The 14,339-nt window shown below is 44.5% G+C and overlaps 1 protein-coding gene across 1 annotated transcript; it reads right to left on the bottom strand.

Moving 5' to 3' along the window:
* Window positions 1-1,273: 1,273 nt before the first annotated feature.
* On the bottom strand, window positions 1,274-13,352 carry FKBP7 (FKBP prolyl isomerase 7). The gene is made up of 4 exons (XM_020804112.3): window positions 12,899-13,352; window positions 8,021-8,172; window positions 3,700-3,833; window positions 1,274-1,792 (listed from the first exon to the last, which is right to left on the bottom strand). Exons 1-4 carry the CDS (start codon window positions 13,126-13,128, stop codon window positions 1,631-1,633), a joined length of 678 nt encoding a protein of 225 aa, XP_020659771.2. The 5' UTR covers window positions 13,129-13,352; the 3' UTR covers window positions 1,274-1,630.
* Window positions 13,353-14,339: the final 987 nt, after the last annotated feature.

Raw genomic sequence — 14,339 nt, 5'->3', positions numbered from 1 at the left:
ATTGGGGGTTGATGATAAAGAACTTTGGATAATGAGGTTTTCTCAAAAACTAAAAAAGGAGGGCCTCCTGCCAAGATTTGGGAACCTGTGTTGCAGGTCTATACATAAATGAAGGGGTACAGATACCAATGTATTTGAAAAGGCAGTTATATTCATCTATTTTTGCCTGGCACTCTTTACAACCCCATGAACTTTCATGAAGCAATAGCTGCAATTGCCAAATAAGCCTTATTCAGGAGTGTTATGTGTTGCACCAAGACAGAGTAGGAAAACGCACCAGTCTTGTTCAGCGCTTATCACTTCCATAGCTCTCCTACACATGCTGAGCAAGATTTTGATCTGAACTTGAGAGCCCCTGTTATCTCCTCTCCATTTAAAGGTGGAACCACTTCTAGACAGCAGAGGCCTTTCAGTTCAGAGTGTCACCCTCCAGCTGCAAGGGGAACAGGGGAACTGGAAATGAAAGGTCAGGATTGGGATGACCCCCACTTGCATACTGACATGCCCGATTATAATCTTTTTACTGCTCCCTAAAGTTTAGGTGACCACGATGATGTTAGCACTCTCCAAAGAACTACAGCAGATCTTTACTGGGTGTCTTACAGACCAGCAGGAAGCTCATAAAATATCCTGGGACACTACAATTATCAAAGCCTTTATCTAAGTGAGAATGGTAAAGCGGTTGTAGGGCTAGCTCTATGCTGGCTGAAATCCAGCAGTAGGCCCCTTGAATCAATAGGGATTTGCAGAGTCCTCCTCTCTAAGTTCCACTGATTCAAATAGCCTACTGGAGCTATGTGGAAACCAGCATAAGTGAGCCTGAATGCATTTTTATTTTTTTTTAAATTCAAGCAGCTGGAGCTGCTCACCATTTATTTTCCTCCAAATCCTAATCAAGCAGTGCAGACGCTGTATTTCTCCCACTGCCTTTCCCTGAAATTCAAAGGGCTTTTCAACCCTCACGTGGTGGGGAATGCCAGGAGAGTTATTGGGAACAAATAAGCACCATATAGGGAAAGGGTTAAGCATCCCCTTCTTTCTTCAACTGCATTTTATATCCTATTAGAAAAGCGATTTAGGGTTGAAGCACTGGCAACCACATTGTTCTGCATCCGGCACAGCAGAAAATTACTCTTTTATTACAATCCTAGTGAGGCCTCCCAACCTAATGTGGAACATTCAGCACCCGTTGTTCTATACAGATAATAAAGCACACAGTCTACGCCTCTCTTCCGCCTTTTTATCTCTTTTACAGTTTATCAGACGCAATTAGTGGAATGTAATCAATTTTAATATTGAATTTAAAAGTATAAAAATTTAACACCGCTGTCGTATACAAAATGTTATGTGCCACAAAAGAGCTTCCACTTTTGACTGCTATCAGCCTAGGTCACAATCTCAAGTCTCAGGGGCCAGACCCATGGCCAACCAGCTAGGTCGCATCAACTGCAAGCCGTCTTTCCTATTCCGGCTTCAAAATGTAGGCCATGCTGTGAGCGCAGCTACATTGCTCAAGTGATGCCTGGAGGGGTCCTTTGGGGGGGGAAGCGCCACATGTGTACGGGAGGAATTGCTGCGTCAGGACACTAGCATCCGTAAAGCAACGCGCAGCCGTCTTGGGCCTATTAGATCATAGCTCGTCATGTTGGTAGACGTTGTATTCCCTTGCAGAGATGAAGCCGTCTCCATCGTGGTCGTTCTTTTTAAATATATCCGCCAAAACATCTTCATGTACCGAGGGGTCTCGTTTCTTCCCATCTCTTTCAAATTCCTTCTTCAAATAATGGTTTATCTGAAGGAATAACAATAATTTTAAAAAGTACCAGGATTAATCGTCAACTTGGTTATTCTTCTGTAATCAAGCAACATGCCTGCCATTTGAAGCAGACTTGGTGGTGGTGGTGGGGACAGAAGGGAAGAATACCGCCGGGCCCACTGGGGACCCTTTCTCTGACAGCTTTTGGCACTCATCCAAAGAGCAGCCATTTTCTCTTCCTCACCACCCTCAAAAGCAAAATAAGTTCAGGTATCCCCATAGGAAAAAGAAGGCACTTGGGAAAGAAAAGAGTTGTCCAAGTGTGGCAGTGCTGGAAATCTACCAACTGTGTCTTCTAAGGGCTGCCCATGTCTGCCAGGGAATCTTGGAGTGCAGATACCCTACACAGGTAATTCCACTTTAACAGCTATGAAATCTGGGATATGTAGTTTGGTGAGGCAGCTTAACCGAGACGGAGAATTCTTTTTATTTTATTCATCTCCCAGAATTTCCCAAGAGTTCCCCAAGAAGAAGCCTGGGAGTTTCGAACCACAGACGCAAATCCAGATGTATCTACATTTCATCCACCCACCTATCTTCCAGGCTCCTTGGTTATCTGGGGCCTACTGTTGTTAATGTACCAAGGGGAAACTGGCCTGGTGCTTCCCGGAAGGCCTTTATCTTCATGGGAACAGCAGCCTCACTGCCCATTAAGCTCAAAGGCGCCTCCAAAGAAGACCTAGGCATTCCAAAGAAACATGGCGGGAGTTTCTTTTTTTGGACATTAATAACAGTAGACCCGAGATAGTCAGTCTGCAAGACAGGTCTGGCTCCGGGTGTCTGTGGCCTGCAATTCTGCCTGGGAAATGCCTTGGAGAAGAGTTGGAAGAGTTTTTTTTTTAAAATTAAATTAAATTAAAAATCCAACAAATGACTTGTCCCAATTCTTACAACTTCACAAAGTGCAATAGAGCGCAGAGGGCTCTAAATTCCTTCTGAAAGGACAAGCCCCAATATGGAGCCATGGCAGGGAAAATGGAACCAAACCTCTTCTAATGGCATAGTGTGGATCTCTCTCTGGAGAAGGGAGTGATGCTGAGTTTCAGGCAAGAAGTGGTGGGTCCAAGGCAACACATTCAAATAAAGCAGGGGAGGTGAGGTTTCGGCCCTCCAAATGTTTCACACTGCAACTCCTATAATCCCAAACTAGTTCTGAGAGCTGACATACAAAAACATTTGGAGGACCAAATACTCTTCACTGCTGTAGTAGGGAAGTTGATCTTTCACATTTCATAGTGGTTGGCAAATGAGATTTTGAAAAGGTGCGAGCTTCTGAAGACATCACAAGAGACAGCAGTGGTGTTCACACACTATATCAAAATGTCAGTTCAACTGGTGATGATACAGGTGAACCAAAAAAGGGAGAGCAGCTGTAGAGGAGACATGTTTTCACTTACGAGTGCCATTTTGCACAGCTGCCATGATTGTATGATAAGCACAATTAAACGAAGCCTGGTATACGCCTTCCAAAGGCCAATCACTAAATAACTGGACGCTTTTCGCAAGTGGTGAAGCTGTGAAGCAATGCTGGACGATAATCAAATGCCCTTTACTTTCCAAGGCAGGTCCACTTCTAATTATGAAGTTGTTATCTCATCTATTTTTACCCTGAGAGTTCAGTTTTAACATATGATGCAATAGTTTGTAAAAAAAGTAAGCCCTTTCATTCAATTTTGCCACAATTGTAAATTTAAAAAAATATTATAAACAGTTTATAAGCAAAGGAGGATAGGTGAAATAAACAGCTACTGTAATAATGTGCTTCAGAGTGCTAATGTGTAGCCTTTATAATTAAAAAATTGTAAACCGCCCGGAGAGTGCTTGTAGCGCTATGGGGCGGTATATAAGTCCAATAAATAAATAAAATAAATAAATAATGTTACCTCATCTCTTGAAAGTTTTTTGTCACTATCCATGTCAATCTGAGAAAATGCTTCAACGCTGCGTGGTCCTTTAGTAACTGCATATAGTTCAATTTCGAAGATCAACGTTGCATTAGGTGGTATCTTTGCTGGTTCTAGTAACGTAACAAGAGAATTTTAGTAACTACACACTCTGATAACAGGCTATCTTAAATCCAGATGGCACATATATCTATGGCTATTTAGCAATGTTCTAACAGATATGGATTCTTGTAGATGATACAGCCGGATGCCACAGGAGTTAAATCCAACACATCCAGCCAAAGTAGGAACTCCACACTTAAAGCATCCTTGACAGATGGCCAGATGGTTGTAAACGTCTATGGCTGACCATTCCACTGTTGAATCATCAAGAATTACTTCCTAATGTTAGACACAAAGTTTTCTGTGTCAAATGTATTTGATTTTAAAATAGAGCAGGAATTTCCTTTTTTTATCCACTCTGAATCCTTATTATTAAGAGCACAATATAGTGAAGACATTGCCAGCGCACAGCCCTCTAAAATTTCTTAGGAGTTGAGAAAGAACGAGCACTTAATAAAGCTATGTAGCAAAATTTCCAGGTGGACTGCACCTTAGGCATGTTACCAGATATCCCATCCATTCACAAAAACAGCGGCTCTGATTTTGTACCATGATTCTTGGAAACTTCCTTATAAACCTGATCACGCCTTCAACCAGAGGCCACCTTTTTAAAATTGTGAGCTGCCCAGAAAGACTGGTCACCTGACATGGTCAGCAGCGCTCTCAATATACTGGCTAGGCCATGGTTGTCTGGATCGACCTTTCGCCACTCTGTGGCTCTGTCTGAAAACTCCTTAAGAACAAGGAAGGACTTGGCAATGGTGCGGCTAAAAATACTGTAAATAAATAAATAAATAAATAATCAATTGGGCCTGTCAATCACTTTTTTTTTAAAAAAAATTGAAATTGGCCTATAGGGTAACGTAGGGTCAACATTTCAGTGACAAAACAAATTTCAAAGATGGGAATAGGCCATAAGAAACATCCACATTCAGAATGCTCTAATATTTTCTAGTATCCAAAGGACACACAACTGTTAATAGCAGCCTTTGAGAAAGCAGGAGTATTAAAAGCAGCAGAAAACTACCTGTAATCACGAACTGAGCTTCTAAAATCAGCCCAAAGAAAATATGTGGCCAGCTGTGCACATGCAGCTACTGAGCTGATCAACTTTGTATGGGAACTCATGTAAGAGGTCCAGGTCTAAAATTATGGCAGGTAAGGAATGAAGTTTAGTGGGAAACAATGGCATTTGTATACAAATAGGTTTACCATTTCTTTGGACACGACTGACAAGTTTTGTGATTTTAGGAGCCCAGAGAGCCACTGACAGCCATTATAGATGACTGGACACGGCAATAAGGACAGGTGACCCTCCTGGGATTTATTTTTGAGCTTTGATATGCTGCACTGAAAGCTAAAATGACAATAGTCTTCCTAAATACAGTAGAGGGATGCAAAAGTCACATAAGGGCATTTACAATGGCCAAACTGGTAATTGTCAGCTGTTTGCAGAGTCTGAATCACAGGCAATGTTCTCCTATGGAGGTCTCACACACATCCACCACAGAGTAACAAGGAGAGAGCAGCTGGATCATCAGGATCTCTCCAGCCAGGGGACAGCTGGGCCCCAGCAAAGGGACAGACACTTTGCCCCAAATTTGGGGGAGAAGTAGCTCTGCTCCAGTAATGGTCCATTATTGTTCTCACTTTGCATTGAAAGGGCTTGGGCTTCCATTCAATAGAGACATTGATAATTAAAACAGTTGCAACCATCCCAGACACCGCTGGGATCTGAGTCTCACACACTATGGACCCACTAATTCAACCTTTTTGGCCCCAAGGGCTTGGCTGGGTCTCAGCTCAAGAGGACAGAGGTCACACATGTGTATGTATGCGCACACTAATCTTCCTTCCTCCTCACTCAACTCCCTCCCTTCAAATGATTTCCTTCCTTTCTCCCTTCACTGGGTTCATTCATTTGCCAGGTATGGACAATCTCCTCAAAGTTTCATTCAAGTGCCATCTTTTTTTCTGTGCTGTCTCCTCCTCTCTTCCACAAGTTTAAACCTTTCTTTGGCACAGGGCACTCCGACAAGTGACTACAATGCCTCAGAGTTGGTTGGCAGGGGAAAGAGGTTTACGATTAGCAACGATGGGAAGAGTAAAAGCGTGAAAGACAGCAACTAGAGAGCGGAGATATGGATAATTTGGCAGGATCTCAATCCCTATATATCTGAATCCTTAACAGTAATCAAGATCAGTAAGATGGGGTGAGGGAAGGGCTCAACAGAACCACAGGGTCGAGAAATGGCAGTTTCTTTCTATTTTCTAAAATTGGGCAATAGCAGCATGGAGGCAACCCCCCCCAAAAAAACCCCAAAGCACACATTAAGGGATGTCTGTGGCCATGGGCTGTGCCATCCTACACTACAGGAAATCATGTACTGTGAAACCAGAGAGATGTGCCTAACATGCTAACCCATTTTACAATCCTGGTTTAAAGAACTGCTTTTAAAAATTGTTTTGTAAAAGAAAAGGAGACCCCCCCCCCATGCAGCAGGAGCAGAAGCAGCATGTATTTTGTGAGTGCTGAGTTTCTAAATCTAAGAGCCAAGTGAAAATAAAGGATTCAGGTGCTAGTATCTCCGAGAACAATACATACCACAGGAACCCCCCTGGAAAGTTCTAGAAAGCCACATGCACTCTTGACATTCAGAACAAGTGCCATCTTGCCCAACATGCAGGACTATGCTCTGACAGAGAACAAGTGTGTTACAGCAGGGGGAAAAGAACTTCTTCAATTGCACCCTAAAATAAACATTGATAGTTAATGTTCATTAAACATGCAATGCTTGTTCACTCTTTCTAGGTACCTCATTTGTACTTAATTGCAAAATACTTAAATACTCAAGAAAACTGTATTTTTTTACCACTGGACATAAGCTATTAAAGATACAGTACTTTCCTAACTGATCTGGTAAGGATTTTGTGTACAAATTCAACTACTACTGATGGCAGCTCAGACTGGCAGTTTAGGGCCTTATTTCAAGGATGCAACTGACCATAGATCATTTCTCGCACCAAAACAGCAGAGGAACCCTATGTTATCCAATGCTGATTAACTCCCATGATCTCTCACCACTTTCAAAGCTGGCCGGGGCTGATGGGATTCAGAGTTCAACAACACGGGAGGGCTGCAAGTTCCCCAGTCCTGGATTACTTGATGTTTCCTCATGTTGCTCCCCGTTATGACAAGAAAGGTTGAACCAGGAAAGCAGGTGAGAAAATGATGGTGTTTTACTACTCTTATGCACTGTGTTATCAGGAGTGGTGGGGATTTTAAGACAAATCAAGGGGCGCAGCACTGGCAGCACTCTGGCTACCGTCTGTGGCTTGACAGCTGCACTGAATCTGAGGATCAGGTGACCAGATGTTCAGGCACCATCTGCTCTCTCTTCAGGTATGCACCAAGCAGAGCTTTACCGTAGGTGCGTGGAGGGCAACGGAGATGCACAGTCTGGTGCCACTTCCTGCACTTCTGAGTACCTCGTGTTCACAAGAAGGATCAGGAAGAACATGATGGCTTGGATTTCTGGGAGCTACAGTCCAAAAAAGAACTTTTCCAAACTCTGGCCTACCTCCAACTGGAAGTGGTGAAGAGAGCCATGAGAACAGTGCTGTAATCTATGGGTATTCGGATTGTTTATCAGTACAATTTGAGGACTGTAGATTCCTACAGCTTGGCCTGCTATCCTTAAACCTAAGGACAGATAACTGAAACCACCATGTATTTCCCCCTTAATTCCCTGTTTCCACTTGCCTTTTCTGTTATTTTCCCTGTGACAATTTTTTTAGATTGTAAGCTTTTGCAAGCTGAAACTTGTTCTTTCATTTTTTTATAAGACATATCAATGGCATTTTACTTCAAAGGCAAGAACAATGTGTTTTCGTCCCTTCGTTGTTAATGTGCCAATATTAATAACAAAAATAAACACAACAAAACCAAGATGGAATGCAAGCAGCAATTAATCAGTGCTGCTACCATTGCAAAGGGCTAATAATTAAGTAATCTGAAGAAAGAAACACACATAATAGCTAATTCATATTAACAAGAAAAATCACAAAATTTTAGTACTGTACTGGTTTCTAAGAACTAAAAAAAGGGGGGGATGACAATGATATTCAACATTCTTTTCACTGCAATTTAAATGAAATGACAAGAAACCAAAGAGAACAGTTGTCGTCCTTGTTTTACCATATCCCTGCTTTCCGTAGGCTAGCGAAGGAGGAATGATCACCTTCCGTTTTTCCCCAGGACACATATTCAGCATTGCAATATCTAAGCCTTTAATTACTTGTCCAACACCAAGGACAAACCATTTTGGGTGGCCGTCATTTTGTGTTCGGCTACAAATAAAAACAACAAAAGACATATAAAATTAGATTGTTATACTTGAAGACACAAATTTCACACACACGTATACGTGTACAAGCGTAGCACGAATACTGGCAAACACTGATCAGTGCTTTTAACAGGCACTCCCCCTGAATATCACACTGACTAGTACACCACTTTGATGCTTACAAACACTACAGATTCCTTTTGTATTGCAAGGATGAAACTAACTCTACTCTATGCAGCCCTGAAGCTGGGATGGTTGGTGTGGGGGAGAGTCTTTGGTATGTTGAACCAGCGAGTCTTCTAGTACAGTTTACATTTTGGTATGAGCCCTAAATGGTTTGGATCTGGGTTTCTCAAAAGGTTGCACTCACCATACAAACCCATTCACATTTTAATTGCTGATTTAGACCTTTTAATCTTGAAACTATTTTGATCATTGTTGTATTGTGGTTCTTTTTTACACACATCACTGGATAGACTTGCTCTTAAAAGCAGTTTATAATTTTCAAGGACAAAGAATTACAGTTATGCACAACCCAGGGACTCTAGCAATACAGTAACAGACTTTCAGCGCAAAAATAAATAAAGAGAGAGAGAGAGAGAGAGAGAGAGAGAAGTCACTCCGGTGTACACAGCCCAAGAGCAAAATACAAACAAGCAAACAAAAAACAAACAAAACAAACCCACCCACCCCACACACAGAAAAACTCCATCCCACCCACCCACCCACCCCAAATGCGATGCAGTCATTCCTCCCATGGGCGTTGTCAAAAGGAAGGAGATATAAATTCAGGATCAATTTGATCATGATGGATGAGAAGGACTCTGAACACTGCAAGAGACGAGGTTCCTAGAAAATGCATCTGGAAACCTACAAACTACATGAGAGTACGGGATAGGTATATGCACAGATTCTTGCAGGATATACAGTGTATCACAGAAATGAGTACACCGCCTCATATTTCATAAATATTTTAGTACATCTTTTAATGTGACAATACTGAAGAAATGAGACTTGGCTACAATGTAAAGCAGTGAGTATACAGCTTGTATAACAGTGTACAGTACATTTGCTATCCCCTCAAAATAACGCAACACACAGCCATTAATATCTAAACCGCTGGCAACAAAAATGAGTACACCCCTAAGTGACAATGTCCAAGTTGGGCTCAAGTAGCCATTCCCCCCCCCCCGTGTCATGAGACCCATTAGTGTCACAAGTCTCAGGTGTGAAGGGGGAGCAGGTGTTATTGCTCTCACTCTCTCAGACTGGTCACTGGAAGTTCCACATGACACCTCATGGTCATGAACTATCTCAGGATCTGAAAAAAAAACAGAAGTCTATATAAAGATGGCCTAGGCTATAAGAAGATTGCCAAAACCCTGAAACTGAGTTGCAGCACTGTGGCCAAGACCATACAACGGTTTAACAGGACAGGTTCCACTTAGAACAGGCCTTGCCATCGTTGACCAAGGAAGTTGAGTGCCCGTGCTCAGTGTTATATCCAGAGGCTGGCTTTGGGAAATAGAGCACTGCCAACATTGCTGCAGAGGTTGAAGGGGTGGGGAGTCAGCCTGTCAGTGCTCAGACCATACGCCACACACTGCATCAAATTGGTCTCCAGGGCTGTTGACCCAGAAGGAAGCCTCTTCTAAAGATAATGCACAAGAAAGCCTGCATACAGTTTGCTGCAGACAAGCAGACTAAGGATATGGATTTCTGGAACCATGTCCTGTGGTCTGATGAGACCAAGATAAACTTATTTAGTTCAGATGGTGTCAAGTGTGTGTGGTGGCAACCAGGTGAGGAGTACAAAGACAAGTGTGTCATGCCTAAAGTCAAGCATGGCAGTGGGAGTATCATGGCTGCATGAGTGCTGCTGGCACCGAGGAGCTACAGTTCACTGAGATAACCACGAATGGCAACGTGTACTGTGACATACTGAAGCAGAGCATGATCCCCTCCCTTCGGAGACTGAGCTGCAGGGCAGTACGTATTCCAATATTACAACGACCCCAAACACACCTCAAAAACGACCACTGCCTTGCTAAAGAAGCTGAGGGTAAAGGTGATGGACTGGCCAAGCATGTCTTCAGACCTAAACGAATGGGCTGAGGCTGAACCCGGACAAGATGGAGGTCCTGAGGGTGGGTGGACCTACCACCAGCGGTTTGGGAAACTCCCTCTCTTTTGGGGGGGTGACTCTCACCGCGAAGAGTGAGGCTCACACCTTGGGGATTCATCTGGACCAGGTGCTTACCACGGAATCCTAGGTGCCATCCGTGGTCCGATCTGCCTATTTTCATCTGTGGCAGATTGCCCAGCTGTGTCCCTATCTAGATGGGGGGGGTCACTCACCACTCTGGTCTATGCATTTGTAATCTCGACGTTAGACCACTGTAATGCTCTCTATGTGGGGCTACCTTTGAGATCAATGCGGAAACTCCAAATGGTGCAGAATGCGGCGACCAGACTTCTTAGTGGGGTGAGGAAACATTATCATATCTCCCCCACTCTGGCCGCCTTACATTGGCTATCCATTCAGTTCCGCATTGATTTCAAAGTTCTAATGCTTACGTATAAAGCCCTAAACAGTTTAGTGCCTCGATACCTGACAGAACGCCTCCTCCCACCTAAATCTACTCGTATCACTCGATCTAGCTAGGAGGTGAGGCTGAGGAGCCCAACACCAAGGGAGGCCCGAAAGAAAAAAACAAGAAACCGGGCGTTCTCGGCAGTGGCTCCTTGCCTTTCGAGTAACCTCCCTTCTGAGATACATATGGCCTCTTCGCTGGGCCTCTTCAAAGGCCAACTGAAAACCTGGCTATTTAGGTAAGCCTACCCTCCAGCCACTTCTTGATCTATTTTGCTCTTCTATCTTGAGTTCCTGTCTATTGATGTATTACTTTCTTTCTATATTTTAAATTGTTTGTTTATATATTGTTATCCACCCAGAGTAGTCGGTTGACTAAATGGGCAGGATACACATTCAATAAACAAACAAACAAACAAACAAACAAACCCTATTGACCATCTGTGGGGCATCCTGATACGGAAAGTGGAGGTACACAAGGTCGCTAATATCCACTAGCTCTGTGATGTTATCATGGGGGAGTAGAAGAGGACTCCAGTGGCAACCTGTGAAACTCTGGTGAACTCTGTACCCAAGAGGATTAAGGCGGTGCTGGAAAATAATGGTGGCCACACAAAATATTGACTTTGTGCCCAATTTGGACATTGTCACTTAGGGGTGTACTCAGTTTGGTTGCCAGTGGTTTAGACATTAATGGCTGTGTGTTGCGTTATTTTGAGAGGACAGCACATTTACAGTGTTACACAAGCTGTATAGTCACTGCTTTGCATTGTAGCCAAGTGTCATTTCTTCAGTGTTGTCACATAAAAGATATACTAAAATATTTATGAAATGTGAGGGGGGTATACTCACTTGTGATATACGTACTGTATATGTGAATGGTGTAAAATACACAAACCTGTGTATGCTATCAAATACTGTATGTATGCTACTAAAAGCACCTGTGCTTTCAAAAGAGTAAGACGGTAAGTATCACACACATGCGAGCCCCACATGCTTTGGCCAGCATCCCACTAAGCTTGCATAGAGCTGAATGACCAGCCCACACAGAAGCGCTGGATCAAGCCATTTGTGCAATCCATTTTTTTTTTCACAGATATAATGGGTTGTGCAACTACACTCACTGGAAGCTCAAGGGGATACTGGCTTTTGTAGAGTAAGTTAAGGAGAAACCAGCAGGACTAGAAGAATGGCGATTAGGTGGCCCATCAGGTGCTGCTGGGTTCCAATCCCCAGCTAAGCTGGCCAGGATGGTGGGAGATGCAGTCTAACCATCCCTAGGAGGCCAGACATCCCTGCAACATGACTTGCAGATGATTCAACTTGCTAACCAGAATAGAGCCAATACAGCACGCATGGCACTTTGGAAAGAAGCCACACAAGTTCCCAGCTGAGCCAACCAGGCACTCACTAAGGGCTTGCTCTCTGTAATTCACAACAGGTACATATGTTTCCTAATTTATCTTTGATTTTACTAAGGTTGATGTTTTGATTACTGGCTAGGGTTAGAGGTTTGGCTTGTTGAGTAGTCTTTGTTGTAAAGCACCTCAAGTGGCCTTTGATGAGATGGGCAGGACATTAGATAACTAAATAAATTTAAATAAATCATGAAAACCTTTCTGCTTTCTTGAAAAGACCACCAATCCCAGTCAAACAGACTGAGTTGGCTCAGAAAACTTAACGGGTTTTCCTTCCAAGTAAAAACTTTAATAAAATAATTAAAAATCAAGTTTTGAAGAAGAAAACACCTCCCATCGTCTTCAGGATTACAAACGGCATACTAGCTAAATTGCATACGGTGATATAGACTGTGATTACAACACAAAACATTTCAGGTGTGCTAACTGCTTAATCAACTTTCTGCCGTTCTGATAAGATCAATTATGGGAAGCCACCAGTCACTAAGACTTTGCCCTTCCTCCAGGGTTAACCACATTGTTTCCTCAATCAATTTAAACCAATATAAATCAATCAATCAGTCAATCAACTTATATCAATCAACTTAAACCAATCCATTTAAATCAACCAATCAACTTATATCAATTTAAAAATCAATCCATCCATTTAAGTAAACAGACAAACGAAGAGAAAATTCCGATCAAGTCGCTTTCTCGGCCAAGGGAGCCCCCCCTCTCACCTGCAATAAAACTTGGACTTGCCGCCGTCCAGGTACCCGTCGTAGTGGGCATTAACGAGGTCGCCCTTCTTGCTCTTCGGCTCGCAGGGCTCGGGCACGTACAAGACCTCCACCTGCACTTGGCCGGCCTCGTCGCCGGGCCCCCCCGCGGCCTCCTGGCCCTGAGCCTGGAGGGAGAGGAGCGCCAGAGCCTGCAGGCACAGGAGGCCGAGCCGCCGGGCGACACGCATGCTGGCTGCGGGGGGGAAAAAGAGGGGCGCTCGCTCGCTCACTGCCTGCCTGCCTCTCCGGGACTGCGTGGCACTGGCATTGTTCGACGTCACCGGCGGGGGTGGGGCCAGGGCGATGGGCGCGGCCACGTTCCGGCGGCCCCTGCTCGAAGCCCCGCCCACCCACCTACCCGCGTGGACTCCGCCCCTCCTGCGCGCAGCTGCGGAAGGTTTCTGGCCAACTTTTCGACCTGGGCCGCGGGTGTGGGTCTTGGAGGCTTCTCCAAAGGGTTAGCCGTCGGGATGGCAAAGTCAGATCAAAAGGACATATGGGGACAGGAAAGCAGGCAAAATATGTAGTTATTTTCACCCTTCTCTTCCTCCGAGAACTGCCGAGCTCTGAAGAGATCATCCAGTCCAGCCTTTGCCAAGGGGCACCATGAGGGGAATCGAACTCCCAACCCTCTGGCTCCGCAGCCAGAGCCCTCCACCCGCAGTTAAAAGGACGCCGGGTGGATAATGCAAAACCAGATACAAAAGGAAGCGCAGGCGATTTCTTTTAGAGACCGCTCAACGAGTCGATTCGTGCTGTCTGATAATTCGCTGAGGAGGGTCTCGAAAGGGATCGCCTGCGCTTGCTTTTGTATTTTAGGTTTATTTTCACGCGAGCGTTCCTGGATCCAAAGCCACGGGCGGTGTCTATAAGGAAGCGGACTTTGAGCCACGGAATCTCGCACTTAAGCTAAACTTGGTCGTCTTCAAAAGACCCCAACATGTGCGCCCGATCCACAGCCTGGCACGGTCCCTACCGAGTCACGCGCCCACTTTCTCTCAGCCCCACAAGCCGTTTCTTTCCCATCTTTAACTTTGATCGGGAAGTCCGGCTATAGTTTTGTTTTCTTTATTAAAATCTCTCTCTCCCCCCCCCCGCTTCCCCCTCAGGAAGGCTGAAGGACCAGAGGCTTTGCTTTTCTTTTCAAAAGGAGAAAGAAAAAACCGGGAATGGTCTTCCGTGCAGCTTCTGATCCTGCGCCAGTTCGGCCTCCTGAATCCCTTGAGGGTCTTGCGACGACGACGACGTAACCATAGGATCGCTGCCGAGAAATGCCAGAGGGAGGGAGGGGCCGTGCAGGGCTGTGGATCGGGCGAAGAGAGAGCGTGGGTGTGCAATTTGGGTAGGGACCATGCAAGGCTGTGGATCGGGGTCGAATTGAACAAGTATTCGGCCCCCT

The sequence above is a fragment of the Pogona vitticeps genome, chromosome 1 (genome assembly GCF_051106095.1).
Source record: "Pogona vitticeps strain Pit_001003342236 chromosome 1, PviZW2.1, whole genome shotgun sequence".
NCBI classification, from domain to species: domain Eukaryota; kingdom Metazoa; phylum Chordata; class Lepidosauria; order Squamata; family Agamidae; genus Pogona; species Pogona vitticeps.
This window is presented reverse-complemented; position numbering and strand designations above follow the sequence as displayed.

Bases quoted from the DNA above. Each gene is read 5' to 3' on its own strand.
- FKBP7 (XM_020804112.3), bottom strand. From the start codon at position 13,128: ATGCGTGTCGCCCGGCGGCTCGGCCTCCTGTGCCTGCAGGCTCTGGCG. The intron at 3,834-8,020 runs GTAAAACAAGGA...TTACGTTACTAG, and splicing joins CTACGGAAAGCAGGGATATG to AACCAGCAAAGATACCACCT. The intron at 1,793-3,699 runs GTAACATTATTT...TTATTCCTTCAG, and splicing joins AAAAACTTTCAAGAGATGAG to ATAAACCATTATTTGAAGAA.